The 18,720-nt window shown below is 49.8% G+C and overlaps 1 protein-coding gene across 1 annotated transcript in view; it reads right to left on the bottom strand.

The window, feature by feature from the left end:
* Positions 1-14,020, bottom strand: part of LOC139275297 (transmembrane protein 164-like) — a 94,989-nt gene extending 80,969 nt beyond the window's left edge. The window contains exon 1 of the mRNA XM_070892569.1: positions 12,877-14,020. Within this exon, the coding sequence (XP_070748670.1) occupies positions 12,877-13,233 (357 nt within the window). The 5' untranslated portion in view covers positions 13,234-14,020. The remainder of the gene's footprint in view (positions 1-12,876) is intronic.
* Positions 14,021-18,720: the final 4,700 nt, after the last annotated feature.

Raw genomic sequence — 18,720 nt, 5'->3', positions numbered from 1 at the left:
TGCAAACAAAGCCTTTGAAGTGGCATGAATAGGCTGAATGGAAGCCTCCACAACGCCAACAAAGTGTGAATTGCCTTGTATTCTCCTTTTTTGGAGACTCTGAGTCATCTGGGTCACCTGAGGCCTGCTGGCAGTTGCAGACTCGTGGTTTCTGCCCTGTACATTTCTGCTCGAAAACACAGTTCCAGTTAATTAATGAACATTGCTAGCATTTGAGTGCTGAGAGATTTGTTTGGTGTTATCACTGGTGGACATAAACGCCTGTGCTACTGCAATGGCCTTACTGAGGGTCGGTGTCTCTACAGTCAAAGGTTTTCGTAGGATGGTCTCGTGGCCAATGCCCAGTACAAAAAAGTCTCTGAGCATTTGCTCCAGGTAGCCAACAAACTCACATTGTCCTGCAAGTCGCCTTAGCTCGGCGATGTAGCTCGCCACTTCCTGATCTTCAGATCGCTGGCACGTGTAGAACCGATACCTCGCCATCAGCACGCTCTCCCTCGGGTTAAGATGCTCCCGAACCAGTGTACACAGCTCCTCGTACGACTTACCTGTGGGTTTCACCGGAGCCAGAAGATTCTTCATGAGGCTGTAGGTCGGTGCCCTGCAGACTGTGAGGAGGACCGCTCTCCTTTTTGCAGCGCTTCCTTCTCCGTCCAGCTCGTTGGCTACAAAGTACTGGTCTAGCCATTCGACATAGACTTCCCAGTCCTCACCCTCCGAGAACTTCTCCAGGATGCCCACAGTTTGCTGCATCTTTGCGTTGGATTCGTATTCTCGTCGCCAGTTGTTGTGTTCCTAACACAAATGAGACTGCACACAGGGAGGTTAAAGTAACAGTGACCTCAGTCTTTAATAAGACACTCCAGAGTGAGGACCAGGCCTGAGGGGCTGGCTTATATACAACTTCAGGGGATGAGCTCCCTGGTGGCGGAACATGGGAGTGCATGCCTTACAGATACACAACACAAACTATAATTAAAATGGAGAAAAATTGCTAAGTGCTGCAGTACAGAGGGACCTGGGTGTCCTTGTGCATGAAACATAAAAAGTTAGTATGCAGGTACAACAAGTGATCAGGAAGGCAAATGGAATATTGGTCTTTATTGCAAGAAGGATAGAGTATAAAAGCAGAGAAGTCCTGCTACAACTGTATAGGGTATTGGTGAGGCCACACCTGGAGTACTGCGTGCAGTTTTGATCTCCGTATTTTAAGGAAGGATATACTTGCATTGGAGGGTGTTCACGAGGTTGATTCCGGAGATGAGAGGGTTGACTTATGAAGATAGGTTGAGTAGTTTGGGCTTCTACTCATTAGAGTTCAGAAGAATGAGAGGTGAACTTACAGAAACATATAAGATAATGAGGGGGCTTGGCAAGGTGGATGCAGAAAGCATGTTTCCACTCATAGGGAAAACGAAAACCAGGGGACATAGAATAAGGGGTGTCATGTATCTTACATTATTATATATAACTATATCCTAACATGCTGTACATGACTGTAATAAGATATGACCTGTAACCACCAGCATACCTTACCACCAGGGGTGCACTTGCAAGAGACAGGTATATAAGGACAGGTCTCAGGCAAGTGCAGCATTCCAGAGCTGTGAAATAAAGGTGCAGGTCCAGAGTGACCTTGACTTCACTACATGCCTCGTGTGAATCTGTACTGAGGGGACAGGACTTTACAGTGGCGACGGGTTACGGGATTACAGAATCCACAGAATGGCGATCAACGGCTCAGATGAAAAGTACAATGCGGGAGACAATTGGGAGGACTTTATAGAAAGGCTCCAGCAAAGCTTTGTAACCAAAGACTGGTTAGACGACGATAAGGCAGACAAGAGAAGAGCCCATCTCTTGACCAGCTGTGGCTCGAAAACATACGCTTTAATGAAGGATCTGTTGGCACCCGAGAAACCAGCAAGCAAGTCGTTTGAATAATTGAGCACACTGGTAAGAGAACACCTGAAACCAGCGAGCAGCCTACACATGGCCAGACACAGGTTCTACAACTACAGACGCTGTGTGGGCCAGAGCATACCCGACTTCGTGGCGGAACTTCGGAGGTTGGCTAGTTTATGTGAGTTCTCCGATGAACTGAGGAGAGAAGTACTGAGAGACTTTTTCATTGAAGGAATAGGCCACACAGGCATATTCTGAAAGCTCATAGAGACCAAGAACCTGACCTTAGAGGCAGCAGCACTGGTTGCACAGACATTCTTGGTGGGGTAGAAGAAACAAGGTTGATTTACAATGCAGGTACGACAACTAACGAAATATTGGAACAAGAAGTTCACAGCACTAAACAAGCTGCTACCCCCACACACAGACAAAACCGGGAGAACAGGTTCTCGACAGCAAGCAGAAGCCATCAAGGGCCATAGGAACGGCCGTTCACACCTCATCAACCCACAATGCGAGCAATCAACTACAAACTGAGAGGCTCATTCTCTGGAAACTCTTTGAACAATGGAAGCAGTCTGTGCTGGAGGTGTGGGGGTGGACACTCGGCAAGGGGATGTCGATTTCAGCAGGCCGTTTGCAGAAATTGTGAATATACAGGGCATTTGGCCCGCATGTGCAAAAAAACGACAGCTCGGCTGGTATATGAATCGGATGGGTCGGAAAGCGGACCAGAAGACGGTGGGGACAGTACCCGGGACACCGATGTACAGCGGGTCAACACGATCAATGGCCGCTGCTCCTACAACAGGACGCCTCTTATAATGATGAGGGTCCTACTCAACGGGATATCTGTCAACATGGAGCTGGATACGGGAGCGAGTCAATCTCTCATGGGCGCTCAACAATTTGAACAACTGTGGCCGCATAAAAGAGACAGACCAAAACTCACAAGGGTCGACACCACACTAAGGACCGATACCAAAGAAATCGTACCAGTCCTCAGCAGCGCCATGCTCTCCGTCACACAAAAAGGGACAGTGAACCGACTTCCCCTGTGGATTGTCACCGGAGACCCCACAGAACTGCTGGGGAGAAGCTGGCTGGCAAAACTAAACTGGAAATGGGATGATGTTCATGCCATGTCATTAGAGGAATGGACCTCCTGCTCAACAGTTATAAAGCGATTTGAACATCTCTTTCAGCCAGGTGTGGGCACTTTCAAAGGGGCCAAAGTCAAAATCTACATCACACAGGATTCTAGACCGGTCCATAATAAGGCTAGAGCTGTACCCTATAGAAACATAGAAACATAGAAAATAGGTGCAGGAGTAGGCCATTCGGCCCTTCTAGCCTGCACCGCCATTCAATGAGTTCATGGCTGAACATGCAACTTCAGTACCCCATTCCTGCTTTCTCACCATATCCCTTGATTCCCCTAGTAGTAAGGACTTCATCTAACTCCTTTTTGAATATATTTAGTGAATTGGCCTCAACAACTTTCTGTGGTAGAGAATTCCACAGGTTCACCACTCTCTGGGTGAAGAAATTCCTCCTCATCTCGGTCCTAAATGGCTTCCCCCTTATCCTTAGACTGTGACCCCTGGTTCTGGACTTCCCCAACATTGGGAACATTCTTCCTGCATCTAACCTGTCTAACCCCGTCAGAATTTTAAACGTTTCTATGAGGTCCCCTCTCATTCTTCTGAACTCCAGTGAATACAAGCCCAGTTGATCCAGTCTTTCTTGATAGGTCACTCTCGCCATCCCGGGAATCAGTCTGGTGAACCTTCGCTGCACTCCCTCAATAGCAAGAATGTCCTTCCTCAGGTTATGAGACTAAAACTGTACACAATACTCCAGGTGTGGCCTCACCAAGGCCCTGTACAATTGTAGCAACACCTCCCTGCCCCTGTACTCAAATCCCCTCGCTATGAAGGCCAACATGCCATTTTCTTTCTTAACCGCCTGCTGTACCTGCATGCCAACCTTCAATGACTGATGTACCATGACACCCAGGTCTCTTTGCACCTCCCCTTTTCCTAATCTGTCACCATTCAGATAATAGTCTGTCTCTCTGTTTTTACCATCAAAGTGGATAACCTCACATTTATCCACATTATACTTCATCTGCCATGCATTTGCCCACTCACCTAACCTATCCAAGTCGCTCTGCAGCCTCATAGAATCCTCCTTGCAGCTCACACCGCCACCCAACTTAGTGTCATCCGCAAATTTGGAGATACTACATTTAATCCCCTCGTCTAAATCATTAATGTACAGTGTAAACAGCTGGGGCCCCAGCACAGAATCTTGCGGTACCCCACTAGTCACTGCCTGCCTTTCTGAAAAGTCCCCATTTACTCCTACTCTTTGCTTCCTGTTTGACAACCAGTTCTCAATCCATGTCAGCACACTACCCCCAATCCCATGTGCTTTAACTTTGCACATTAATTTCTTGTGTGGGACCTTGTCGAAAGCCTTCTGAAAGTCCAAATATACCACATCAACTGGTTCTCCCTTGTCCACTCTACTGGAAACATCCTCAAAAAATTCCAGAAGATTTGTCAAGCATGATTTCCCTTTCACAAATCCATGCTGACTTGGACCTATCATATTACCTCTTTCCAAATGCACTGCTATGACATCCTTAATAATTGATTCCATCATTTTACCCACTACCGATGTCAGGCTGACCGGTCTATAATTCCCTGTTTTCTCTCTCCCTCCTTTTTTAAAAAGTGGGGTTACATTGGCTACCCTCCACTCGATAGGAACTGATCCAGAGTCAATGGAATGTTGGAAAATGACTGTCAATGCATCCACTATTTCCAAGGCCACCTCCTTAAGTACTCTGGGATGCAGTCCATCAGGCCCTGGGGATTTATCGGCCTTCAATCCCATCAATTTCCCCAACACAATTTCCCGACTAATAAGGATTTCCCTCAGTTCCTCCTTCTTACTAGACCCTCCGACCCCTTTTATATCCGGAAGGTTGTTTGTGTCCTCCTCAGTGAATACCGAACCAAAGTACTTGTTCAATTGGTCCGCCATTTCTTTGTTCCCCGTTATGACTTCCCCTGATTCTGACTGCAGGGGACCTACGTTTGTCTTTACTAACCTTTTTCTCTTTACATATCTATAGAAACTTTTGCAATCCGTCTTAATGTTCCCTGCAAGCTTCTTCTCGTACTCCATTTTCCCTGCCCTAATCAAACCCTTTGTCCTCCTCTGCTGAGTTCTAAATTTCTCCCAGTCCCCGGGTTCGCTGCTATTTCTGGCCAATTTGTATGCCACTTCCTTAATACTATCCCTGATTTCCCTTGATAGCCACGGTTGAGCCACCTTCCCTTTTTTATTTTTACGACAGACAGGAATGTACAATTGTTGTAGTTCATCCATGCGGTCTCTAAATGTCTGCCATTGCCCATCCACAGTCAACCCCTTCAGTATCATTCGCCAATCTATCCTAGCCAATTCACACCTCATACCTTCAAAGTTACCCTTCTTTAAGTTCTGGACCATGGTCTCTGAATTAACTGTTTCATTCTCCATCCTAATGCAGAATTCCACCATATTATGGTCACTCTTCCCCAAGGGGCCTCGCACAACGAGATTCCTAATTAATCCTCTCTCATTACACAACACCCAGTCTAAGATGGCCTCCCCCCGAGTTGGTTCCTCGACATATTGGTCTAAAAAACCATCCCTTATGCACTCCAGGAAATCCTCCTCTACCGTATTGCTTCCAGTTTGGTTAACCCAATCTATGTACATATTAAAGTCACCCATTATAACTGCTGCACCTTTATTGCACGCACCCCTAATTTCATGTTTGATGCCCTCCCCAACATCACTACTACTGTTTGGAGGTCTGTACACAACTCCCACTAACGTTTTTTGCCCTTTGGTATTCTGCAGCTCTACCCATATAGATTCCACATCATCCAAGCTAATGTCCTTCCGAACTATTGCCTTAATTTGCTCCTTAACCAGCAATGCTACCCCACCTCCTTTTCCTTTTATTCTATCTTTCCTGAATGTTGAATACCCCTGGATGTTGAGTTCCCAGCCCTGATCATCCTGGAGCCACGTCTCCGTAATCCCAATCACATCATATTTGTTAACATCTATTTGCACAGTTAATTCATCCACCTTATTGCGGATACTCCTTGCATTAAGACACAAAGCCTTCAGGCTTGTTTTTTTAACACCCTTTGTCCTTTTAGAATTTTGCTGTACAGTGGCCCTTTTTGTTCTTTGCCTTGGGTTTCTCTGCCCTCCACTTTTCCTCATCTCCTTTCTGTCTTTTGCTTTTGCCTCCTTTTTGTTTCCCTCTGTCTCCCTGAATTGGTTCCCATCCCCCTGCCATATTAGTTTAAATCCTCCCCAACAGCACTAGCAAACACTCCCCCTAGGACATTGGTTCCGGTCCTGCCCAGGTGCAGACCGTCCGGTTTGTACTGGTCCCACCTCCCCCAGAACCGGTTCCAATGCCCCAGGAATTTGAATCCCTCCCTGCTGCACCACTGCTCAAGCCACGTATTCATCTGCGCTATCCTGCGATTCCTACTCTGACTATCACGTGATGAGGGAAAAGATTGAATACGAACTAGACAGGCTTCTGCGGGAAGGCATTATATCACCTGTGGAATTTAGCGACTGGGCAAGTCCCATCGCCCCAGTCATGAAGCCTGATGGATCCATAAGAATCTGTGGGGACTACAAATCTACCATAAACAGAGTCTCCCTATAGGACCAGTACCCGCTGCCCAGAGCGGAGGACTTATTTGCTACATTGGCTGAAGGTAAACTTTTCTCAAAATTAGACCTCACATCTGCGTATATGACGCAAGAATTGACCGAGGAATCCAAGCTACTCACCACCATCAACACACATCGAGGCCTTTTCATGTACAATCGATGCCCATTCGGCATCAGGTCGGCAGCTGCCATATTCCAGCGCAACATGGAGAGTCTGCTCAAGTCCATCCCGGGGACGGTTGTATTTCAAGATTATATACTTATCACGGGCAGGGACACCGACTCCCATCTCCGTAATTTGGAGGAAGTACTAAAACGGTTGGATCGGGTAGGCCTAAGAGTTAAGAAATCCAAGTGCCTGTTTCTTGCACCCGAGGTTGAATTTTTGGTCAGAACGATTGCCGCTGATGGAATCCGCCCAACAGAGTCCAAAACAGAAGCAATTCACCTGGCACCCAGGCCCCGGAATGCCTTAGAACTGCGCGCCTTTCTCGGGCTACTCAATTACTTTGGGAACTTTATGCATAACTTAAATACGCTGCTGGAGCCTCTCCATGTGCTACTCAGAAAGGGGTGCGATTTCTTTTTGGGGGACGCCCAGGAACGCGCCTTCAATAAGGCACGCAACCTTCTGTGTTCCAACAGTGTTTTGACTTTCTTTGACCCAGGTAAAAAGCTAATTCTCACATGCGATGCGTCAGCGTATGGGGTCGGGTGCGTTTTACAACATGTCAATAGTGCGGGCAAATTACAACCCATAGCTTATGCCTCCAGGTCACTTTCGCGGGCGGAGTGCAGGTACGGAATGGTAGAGAAGGAGGCGCTCGTGTGCGTGTACGGTGTCAAAAAGATGCACCAATACCTTTTCGGGCCCAAGTTCGCGTTAGAAACTGACCACAAGCCCCTCACGTCCCTCCTATCCAAGAGCAAGGCAATAAACGCCAATGCCTCGGCGCGAATTCAATGGTGGGCACTCATGCTGGCGTCCTACGACTATACCATAAGGCACAGACAAGGCACAGATAACTGTGCCGACGCGCTCAGCAGGCTACCCCTGGTGAACACGGAAGGGTCTGACGAACAGGACTGTGAGATAGTCATGGCAATCAATGCCTTTGAGTCCACAGGTTCGCCCATGATGGCTCGCCAAATCAGAGCCTGGACGGCCAGCGACCCCACGTTATCCTTAGTAAAAAGATGTGTCCTAACCGGTGACTGGGCAGAGGCTCGCGATGCCTGCCCCGAGGAATTAAAACCCTTTCACAGGCGCATGCATGAGCTATCACTACAAGCAGACTGCCTGATGTGGGGCAGCCGAGTAGTCATGTCTCTGCGAGGCAGAGAGGCATTTATCCGGGAGCTCCACCGCGAGCACCCGGGGATCGTTCTCATGAAGGCCATAGCCAGATCCCACGTCTGGTGGCCTGGTATTGACGCGGACATGGAGCTCTGCGTCCGAAGGTGCACCATTTGTGCCCAACTCAGCAATGCCCCCAGGGAGGCTCCACTGAGCCCCTGGTCCTGGCCTACCAAACCGTGGTCGTGGGTGCACGTAGACTATGCGGGCCCATTCATGGGCAAAATGTTCCTCGTAGTTGTCGATGCATTTTCAAAGTGGATCGAATGCACCATTTTAAACTCGAGCACAACCTCCACCACTGTGGAGAGCCTCGCACCCATGTTTGCAACGCACGGAATCCCTGACATATTGGTCAGTGACAATGGTCCGTGCTTCACCAGCGCAGAATTCCAAGACTTCATAATTGACCACGGCATAAATCACGTCAAGATGACACCGTTCAAGCCGGCCTCCAACGGCCAGGCGGAGAGAGCTGTGCAAATCATTAAACAAGGCATGCTTAAAATCCAAGGTCCCACGCTGCAGGGTCGCCTGTCGCGACTGCTGCTGGCATACAGATCTCGTCCGCACTCACTGACTGGCATCCCCCCCCGCGCAACTGTTGATGAAAAGGACTTTAAAAACAAGGCTCTCATTAATCCTCCCAGACATGCACGAAATCGTTGAGGCAAAGCGCCGTAAGCTGACTGAGTACCATGACAGAAATTCGAGGGGGAGATGGAATGAGATAGGGGACAAAGTGTTTGTACTAAACTATGGCAGGGGTCCCAAATGGCTTGCAGGGACAGTAACAGGCAAGGAAGGAAACAGGCTACTGGTAGTACAAATGGACAATGGCAAAACCTGCCGGAGGCCTGTAGACCAAGTCAAAAGCAGATTTACCAACAACACTGCGGAACCAGAGGCAGACTACAATGTGGAACTCGCACCACACCTGGTGGACAGACAGAGGGAACAACCTGACGAAAGGGCAATCCCAACAGACAGCCCAGGCGAGTCAACAACAATCACACCAATCGAAACAGACAGCCCAGGCGAGATACCAGCAACCACACCCAAAGAAAAACAGACACCAAGGCAAACAACTGAACCACAACTCAGACGCTCCACACGAGAGCGTAGACACCTGAGAGACTGAACCTATAAAGACAATAAAACCTGGGGGGAGGGTGATATCATGTATCTTACATTATTATATCTAACTGTATCCTAGCATGCTATACATGACTGTAATAAGATATGACCTGTAACCACCAGCATACCTTACCACCAGGGGTGCACTTGCAAGAGACAGGTATTTCAGGGCAGGTCTCAGGCAAGTGCAGCATTCCAGAGCTGTGAAATAAAGGTGCAGGTCCAGAGTGACCTTGACTTCACTACATGCCTCGTGTGAATCTGTACTGAGGGGACAGGACTTTACAAGGGGGTTGCCAATTTAAAACTGAGATGAGGAGGAATTTCTTCTCTCTGAGGGTTGTAAATCTGTGGAATTCTCTGCCCCAGAGAGCTGTGGAGGCTGGGTCATTGATTATATTTAAGGCGGAGATAGACAGATTTTTGAGCGATAAGGGAGTAAACGGTTATGGGGAGCGGGCAGGGAATTGGAGCTGAGTCCATAATCAGATCAGCTATGATCTTATTAAATGGCGGAGCAGGCTCAAAGGGCCAATTGGCCTACTCCTGCTCCTATTTCTTATGTTCTTATGTTTTAAGGAGCGTCTTTAAGGAGGAAAGAGAGGTAGCGAGGCAGAGAGGTTTAGAGAGGGAGTTCCACACCTTGGGGCCTAGGCAACAGAAGGCATGACCACCAATGGTTGAGCGATTATAATCAGGGATGCTCAGAAGGGCAAAATTAGAGGAACGCAGACATCCTAGGGGGTTGTGGAGCTGGAGGAGATTACAGAGATAGGGAGGGGGCGAGGCAATGGAGGGATTTGAAAACAAGGATGAGAATTTTGAAATTGAGGCTTTGTTTAACCGGATTCCAAAGTAGGTCAGTGAGCATAGGGGTGATGGGTGAGCGGGACCTGGTGCGAGTTAGGACATGGGCAGCCGAGTTTTGAGTCACCTCTAGTATACATAGGGTAGAATGTGGGAGGCCAGCCAGGAGTGCGTTGGAATAGTCAAATCTAGAGGTAGTAAAGGCATGGATGAGGACTTCAGCAGCGGATGAGCTGAGGCAAGGGCAGAGACGGGCGATGTTACGGAGGTGGAAATAGGCGGTCTTAGTAATGCTGCGGATATGTGGCCGATAGCTCATTTCAGGGTCAGGTAAAGTTACACCCAAGTTGCGAACAGTCTGGTTCAGCCTCAGACAGAGGTTGGGGAGAGGGATGGAGTCGATGGCTGGGGAACGGAGTTTGTGGCGGGCACCGAAAACAATGGCTTCGATCTTCCCCAATATTCAATTGGAGAAAATTTCTGCTCATCCAGAACTGGACGTCGGACAAGCAGCCTGAGAATTGAGAGACCAATTTAGAATACCACACAGTTGGCATCAGCACCCAAATAAACTTGTTGGCTTTGCCAGACTTGCCAGACGGGTGGAGATGCCGAAATAAACTCGGGTGCTTCGCACGAAGACAGATGCTTGAGAAGTATTTCAGAGAGCAAGGGAGTTACCGCGGTGTCCCGAGGCCAATATTTATTGCTCAATCAACAGGAGTTGGAGAGAGGGACCGGAGTCGGTGTCTAGGGAACGGAAACACAACCAAAACAGATTATCTGGGTCATTATCACATTGCCGTGTGTGGGAGCTTGCTGTGCGCACATTGGCCGCCGCGTTTCCCACATTAAAAGGTACAACAGAGATATAAGAACATTAAGAAATCGGAGCAGGCCATTCGGCCCCTCGAGTTTGCTCTGCCGCTCAATGTGATCAAGGCTGATCTTCGACTTTGATACTTTCCCACCCGATCCCCATATCCCTTGATTCCCATAATATCCACAAAATCTATCGATCTCAGCCTTGAATATACTCAACGACTGAACCTCCACAGCCCTCTGGGGCAGAGAATTCTAAAGATTCACCGCCCTCTGAGTGAAGAAATTCCTCCTCATCTCAGTCCTAAATGGCCGACCCCCTTATTCTGGGACTGCACTTCAAAAGTACTTAATTGGCTGTGAAGCGCTTTGGGACGTCCTGAGGTCAGGATAGGCGCTATATAAATGCAAGTCCTTCTTTAGACTTTAGAAGAATGTTCCCGAAGTTGGGGAAGCCCAGAACCAGGGGTCACAGTCGAAGGATAAGGGGTAGGCCATTTTGGACCGAGATGAGGAGAAACTTCTTCACCCAGAGAGTTGTGAACCTGTGGAATTCTCTACCACAGAAAGTTGTTGATGCGAGTTCGTTAGATATATTCAAAAGGGAGTTAGATGTGGCCCTTACGGCTAAAGGGATCAAGGGGTATAGAGAGAAAGCAGGAATGGGGTACTGAAGTTGCATGATCAGCCATGAACTCATTGAATGGCGGTGCAGGCTAGAAGGGCCGAATGGCCTACTCCTGCACCTATTTTCTATGTTTCTATGTTTATTGACTCCTTTACGAAATGGCCAGAAGCTGTGATGGGGAGAGGTGGTCTGACTGGCCCTTCTCAACCCATCTACCTCGTGACTCAGCACAAATGCAGCTCAGAAACAGGCCGTTCAGCCCAACATGCCAGTGTTTATGCACCAATCGATCCTTCTCTCTCTTCAGCTCACCCCATCAGAATATCCTTCTATTCCTTTCTCCCATTCGAGCGCTTATCCAACTTTCTCTCAAAATGTTCCTATCAAATACCGGAACCGAAGTAAATGTAAAACATAACAAGGTAGTGTCAGCCATGGCTCAGTGGGCAGCACCCTCGCCTTGGAGTCAAAAAGGCTAGTCCAGAGACTAGTACATAAATCCAGGCTGACACTCCAGTGCAGTACTGAGAGAGCGCCGCACTGCTGGAGGGGCAGTGCTGAGGGAGTGACACTGTCGGAGGGGCAGTACTGAGGGAGCGCCGCACTGTCAGAGGGGCAGTACTGAGGGAGCGATGCACTGTCGGAGGGGCAGTACTGAGGGAGCGATGCACTGTCAGAGGGGCAGTGCTGAGGGAGCGCTGCACTGTTGGAGGGGCAGTACTGAGGGAGCGACGCACTGTCGGAGGGGCAGTGTTGAGGGAGCGCTGCACTGTCGGAGGGGCAATACTGAGGGAGCACCGCACTGTTGGAGGGGCAGTACTGAGGGAGCGCCGCACTGTTGGAGGGGCAGTACTGAGGGAGCGCCGCAGTGTCAGAGGGGCAGTGCTGAGGAGGCCTGCACTGTCGGAGGTGTAGTATTGAGGGAGCCTCACAGTGTTGGAGGGGCAGTACTGAGGGAGCACCGCACTGTTGGAGGGGCAGTACTGAGGGAGCGCCGCACTGTTGGAGGGGCTGTACTGAGGGAGCGATGCACTGTCGGAGGGTATTACTGAGGGAGTGCTGCACTGTCGGAGGGGCAGTACTGAGGGAGCGCCGCACTGTCGGAGGTGCCGTCTTTCGGATGAGGCATTAAACCGAGTCCCCTTCTGCTCTCTCAGGTGGATGTAAAAGATCCCATGGCGCAATTTCGAAAAAGAGCAGGGGCGTTCTCCCCGGTGTCCTGGGGCCAATATTTATCCCTCAATCAACATCACTAAAGACAGGTGATTTGGATCATGATCACATTGCTCTGTGTGGGAGATTGCTGTGCGCAAGTTGGCTGCCGCATTTCCCACATTACAACAGTGACTACACTCCAAAAAGTACTTCATTGGCTGTGAAGCGCTTTGAGACGTCCTGATGGTGGCAAGTCTTGCTGTATATAAATTGAGAGGGGGTTGCGAGGGAGACAACATACCTGCAGGCCGGTGAGCATGTGACACGGATTCAGTAAGTAGATAAGCGTTTTGGTGGCACACTTGAAGCCAATCTCCAGGCCAAAGGTCAAGCACAGGGCCGCCTGCAGCAGGTTCTTGCCCAACGCCTCCTGCCGCTCGTGTGGCGACACTCTGCCCGCCAGCCGCAAGCCCCCTTGGATTCTCCTGTAGGCCACCGCGATCTGCAGGGCGGACACGCCGATCATGAAGGCGGTCTCCAGGGCGCGTTGGCGGACCGACAGGAAGGCTGCGCACTGCTGCCCGCCATTGCCGGAGATGTTGGGGTCCACACCGCCATATAAGGTGTCCAGGAGCCTGCCCGCCTCCAATCCTGCCATCTTCGCCAATGACCACCGCAACAAAAAACAAAAAAAAATAACGGGGTGCGCCGTGCACCCACCGATGACCCGTAAAGCTTCTGCCTCCGACTGCACAGCGAAGGGGGAAACCTGGCCTCTTTGTGTCTTTTGTGCTTGTTCCGAGATGAAATTTCCCCCAGACCGATCGGGCTGGTGGCCTGGCAATGGTTAATTGCAAAAAGGAACTCTTGCAGCCTTCCTTAAAAACAGGAAATCTCTCTCGCCCTGCTCCTGGTCTTTCCTGTGATGCTTCCTGTAATTCTCAGAATTGTTTCTCAAGTTGCAAGATCACACCAACCTCCTTCTCCTTCAGAAACAATGGAAAAAACGTGCAACTGGAAGCTCTATCCAGATTTTCTTTTGTTTTTGAAAATAGCAGCGGTTATTTTAATCGACTTCCCTTTTGGTGTCTTTTGCAATCAGACAATTTTGACTCGAGGTTTACAGTTTCCGGGCATTAAACCCAATAAAACCAGGAGGAAAAAAACTTTGCATTTGCATTTTACGCACACTTCCCGATGAGAATGCCCTTGTTCCTCACTGGAGACGGTGCTGGGGTCCAAGGGGGTGGGGGCTTGAGGCTGGGAGAGAGCTTGCAGCTGGGATCCGATGCCCACCTCTGTTCCTCCTGCCTCCTCCTTCCTCCTGCTTTTTAACAAAATCAAAGTTGCTCCTACAGTTAGGTCATTTCCATCGCTGTTTCCCTTTTTGCCGGCAAGGCTGCCGAATTCCTTGTTGCTGCTGCTCCTGCTGCTGTGTGTGTGTGTGTGTGTGGGGGGGGGGGTGTGTTCGTTGCTGGCTGACTCGCCCACTCACAGCCAGCCAGAGCCAGCGAGGACAGTCTGTGTACACGGGCTCCTCCACTCACCTGGAGCGCTGCACACCAGCCCACACCTGCCCGGAGCCCTAGCGTCACAAGCCCTCCCCTCTCCAAACCACAGCTTCACACGTAAACCCCTTCCTGCAACAGAGCAGCGATCGGCCACTAGGGCAGCCGAATTGCTGAGTTAACCTTAACCCCCAGTTTCCCAGTTAGCACCAGTGTTTATTGCAGGCTGTGGTGAGTTTGTGTGTGTGTGTGTGTGTTTTCAGATGATATCTGTGGATGAAAACGCAAGATTTGCGTTTCGACACCTGCCTGTGTGTCAGCCGTGACTCAGTGGCTAGCACACTCGTCTCTGAGTCAGAAGGTTTTGGGTCCAAATCCAACTCCAGCGACTTGAGCACAAAAATCTCGGTTGACTCTCCCAGTAGAGTACTGAGGGAGCGCCGCACTGTCGGAGGGGCAGTACTGAGGGAGCGCCGCACTGTCGGAGGGGCAGTACTGAGGGAGCGCCGCACTGTCGGAGGGGCAGTACTGAGGGAGCGCCGCACTGTCGGAGGGGCAGTACTGAGGGAGCGCCGCACTGTCGGAGGGGCAGTACTGATGGAGTGCTGCACTGTCGGAGGGGCAGTACTGAGGGAGCGCTGCACTGTCGGAGGGGCAGTACTGAGGGAGCGCCGCACTGTCGGAGGGGCAGTACTGAGGGAGCGCTGCACTGTCGGAGGGGCAGTACTGAGGGAGCGCCGCATTGTCGGAGGGGCAGTACTGAGGGAGTGCTGCAATGTCGGAGAGGCAGTACTGAGGGAGCGCTGTACTGTTGGAGGGGCAGTACTGACAGAGTGCTGCACTGTCGGAGAGGCAGTACTGAGGGAGCGCTGTACTGTCGGAGGGGCAGTACTGAGGGAGCGCTGTACTGTCGGAGGGGCAGTACTGAGGGAGCGCTGCAATGTCGGAGAGGCAGTACTGAGGGAGCGCTGCACTGTCGGAGGGGCAGTACTGAGGGAGCGCCGCACTGTCGGAGGGGCAGTACTGAGGGAGCGCCGCACTGTCGGAGGGGCAGTACTGATGGAGTGCTGCACTGTCGGAGGGGCAGTACTGAGGGAGCGCTGCACTGTCGGAGGGGCAGTACTGAGGGAGCGCCGCACTGTCGGAGGGGCAGTACTGAGGGAGCGCTGCACTGTCGGAGGGGCAGTACTGAGGGAGCGCCGCATTGTCGGAGGGGCAGTACTGAGGGAGTGCTGCAATGTCGGAGAGGCAGTACTGAGGGAGCGCTGTACTGTTGGAGGGGCAGTACTGACAGAGTGCTGCACTGTCGGAGAGGCAGTACTGAGGGAGCGCTGTACTGTCGGAGGGGCAGTACTGAGGGAGCGCTGTACTGTCGGAGGGGCAGTACTGAGGGAGCGCTGCAATGTCGGAGAGGCAGTACTGAGGGAGCGCTGCACTGTTGGAGGGGCAGTGCTGAGGGAGTGCTGCACTGTCGGAGGGACAGTACTGACAGAGTGCTGCACTGTCAGAGAGGCACTACTGAGGGTACGTTGCACTGCCAGAGGGGAAGTCTTTCAATGTTAAACTGAGGCTCCGTCTGCCCTCTCAGGTGGACGTAAAAGATTCCACGGCACTATTTCAAAGAAGAGCAGGGGAGTTCTCCCCGGTGTCCTGGGGTCAATATTTATCCCTCAACCAACATCACTAAAGCAGATTATCTGGTCATTATCACATTGCTGTTTGTGGGAGCTTGCTGTGCGCAAATTGGCTGCCGTGTTTCCTACATTACAACAGAGACTACACTCCAAAAGTACTTCATTGGCTGTAAAACAATTTGAAACGTCCGGTGGTCGTGAAAGGTGCTATATAAATGCAAGTCTTTCTTTCACGACCACGGGACGTCCTAAAGCACTTTACAGAGGTACTTTTCAAAGTGTGGTCACTGTTGTAATGTGAGAAACGCGGCAACCAATTTGCGCACAGCAAGCTCCCAAAAACAGCACTGTGATCATGACCCAGATAATCTGTTTCATTATGTTGATTGAGGGATTAATATTCCCCAGGACACCCGGGAGAACTCCCCTGCTCTTCTTCAAAATAATGCCATGGGATCTTTGATGTCGCCTCGAGAGGGCAGACGGGGCCTCGGTTTAATGTCTCCCCGAGGCGTTAGCTTGCTGCTGGGATATGGTTCAACAGGTACATTGCAAAGTAGTCACTCACCATGCGCTCTAATACTTAGTCATCAAAGTCCTCCATGAATTTGTCCCTCCCTATCTCTGCCACCTCCTGCAGTCCTACAACCCTCTACGTGCTCCTTCAATTCTGCCCTCTTGCGCATCCCCAATTTTATTTGCCCCATCATTAGCGGCCGTGCCTTCAAGCTCTGGAACTCCCTCCCTTAAACCGCTTTACCTCTCTCGCCTCCTTTAAGACACTCCTTAAAACTTACCTCTTCGATCAAATTTTTTTTCACCTGTCCCAGTATCTCCTGACGTGGCTCGGTGTCAAATGTTGTTGTGTAATGCTCCTGTGAAGCGCCTTGGGAAGTTTTACTAAATTAAAGGAGCTATATAAATCACTTTACATCTTGACGCTGTAATCCCTGAAGGACCGAGGAGCGGCTCAGTCTAGTTGATAGTTCCTCATACACAAGCTACATATCTCGGGGGCAATTCTACATTCCTGCTTTTACAACATGAGGCTGTGTAGCAATACAGGAGGCTTTGCAGACAGCACCATACTGTACAGACATGGACAATTAATAAACATCACCTCTTGGGAAAACCAATCATTCCTGCTGCCTTGCTGTTATTTATAATTCCAGTATTCTGACATATCCCTGAAGAATAAATGTATTGTATGTGAATCACACCTGTCTGTGGTGTGTGAAATGATACAATGAACTCCACACTGTGAGCCAGTGACCAGGTGTAACCTGCTCAGTCTTTAATGGCTTCCAGAAGTGAAGATACAAAGGTGAAGTTCAGGTTATATACCGGGCCCAGCTTGTGTGTACCTATGACCCAAAGACCTCCGATGGTAGTGCCCCCTGGTGGTGGGCAGACCTTATGTACATACATTACATCATTCCCCCCCCCCCACCCCCCAGTTGTTCTTGGCACAAGTCCATATTACAAGTTCAGACGGTCCAGAGCCCTTTGCTCCCTGGTTGACCGTCTCAGTACAATCCCAGTGCTTTGCAAGTTTCTCACGAGTTGGGGCTGGGCGTTGACCACAGTGGGTTCTTCTGATAGCTGGACGTGAGTTGGTTGGTCATCTAAGCTCGCGGTGTCTTCTTCCAACTGTTCTGGTTTGTCAGCGTGTCTTAGCTTGATTTGTTCAATGTGTTTCATAGAAATATAGAAACATAGAAAATAGGTGCAGGATTAGGCCATTCGCCCCTTCGAGCCTGCACCACCATTCAATATGATCATGGCTGATCATTCCCTCAGTACCCCATTCCTGCTTTCGCTCCATAATCCTTGATCCCTTTAGCCATAAGGGTCACATCTAACTCCCTTTTGAATATATCTAATGAACTGGCCTCAACAACTTTCTGTGGTAGAGAATTCCACAGGTTCACAATTCTCTGAGTGAAGAAGTTTCTCCTCATCTCGGTCCTAAATGGATTAACCCTTATCCTTAGACTGTGATCCCTGGTTCTGGACTTCCACAACATCGGGAACATTCTTCCTGCATCTAACCTGTCCAATCCCGTCAGAATTTCATATGTTTCTATGAGATCCCCTTGATTCCTTCTAAACTCCAGTGAGTATAAGCCTAGCCGATCCAGTCTTTCTTCATATGTCAGTCCTGCCATCCCAGGAATCAGTCCGGTGAACCTTCACTGCACTCCCTCAATAGCAAGAATGTCCTTCCTCAGATTAGGAGACCAAAACTGCACACAATACTCAAGGTGTGGTCTCACCAAGGCCCTGTACAACTGCAGTAAGACCTCCTTGCTCCTATACCCAAATCCGCTAGCTATGAAGGCCAACATGCCACTTGCTTTCTTTACTGCCTGCTGTACCTCCATGCCTACTTTCAATGACTGATGTACCATGACACCCAGGTCTCGTTACACCTCCCCTTTTGCTAATCTGTCACCATTCAGAAAATAATCTGCCTTCCTGTATAACCTCACATTTATCCACATTATACTGCATCTGCCATGCATTTGCTCAGTCACCTAACCTGTCCAAGTCACCCTGCAGCCTCTTAGCATCCTCCTCACAGCTCACACCGCCACCCAGCTTAGTGTCATCTGTAAACTTGGAGATATTACACTCAATTCCTTCATCTAAGTCATTAATGTATATTGTAAATAGCTGGGGTCCCAGCACTGAACCTTGCGGTACCCCACTAGTCACTGCCTGCCATTCTGAAAAGTACCCATATATTCCTACTCTTTGCTTCCTGTCTGACAACCAGTTCTCTATCCACGTCAATACGTTACCCCCAATACCATGTGCTTTAATTTTTCACACTAATCTCTTGTGTGGGACCTTGTCAAAAGCCTTTTGAAAGTCCAAATACACCACATCCACTGGTTCTCCCTTAACCTCAGGTTGCCCCAAAGCAAACCCTACCCGTGGCTCAGTTCCCGAGATTTAAGAAACCCTGTCCCTCCTGCATTGTACCAGCGCCTGATCTTG

Source organism: Pristiophorus japonicus, chromosome 10 (genome assembly GCF_044704955.1).
Source record: "Pristiophorus japonicus isolate sPriJap1 chromosome 10, sPriJap1.hap1, whole genome shotgun sequence".
In the NCBI taxonomy this organism is placed as follows: Eukaryota; Metazoa; Chordata; class Chondrichthyes; family Pristiophoridae; genus Pristiophorus; species Pristiophorus japonicus.
The sequence above is the reverse complement of the archived record's forward strand: the minus strand, read 5'-3'. Positions and strand labels throughout refer to the sequence as shown.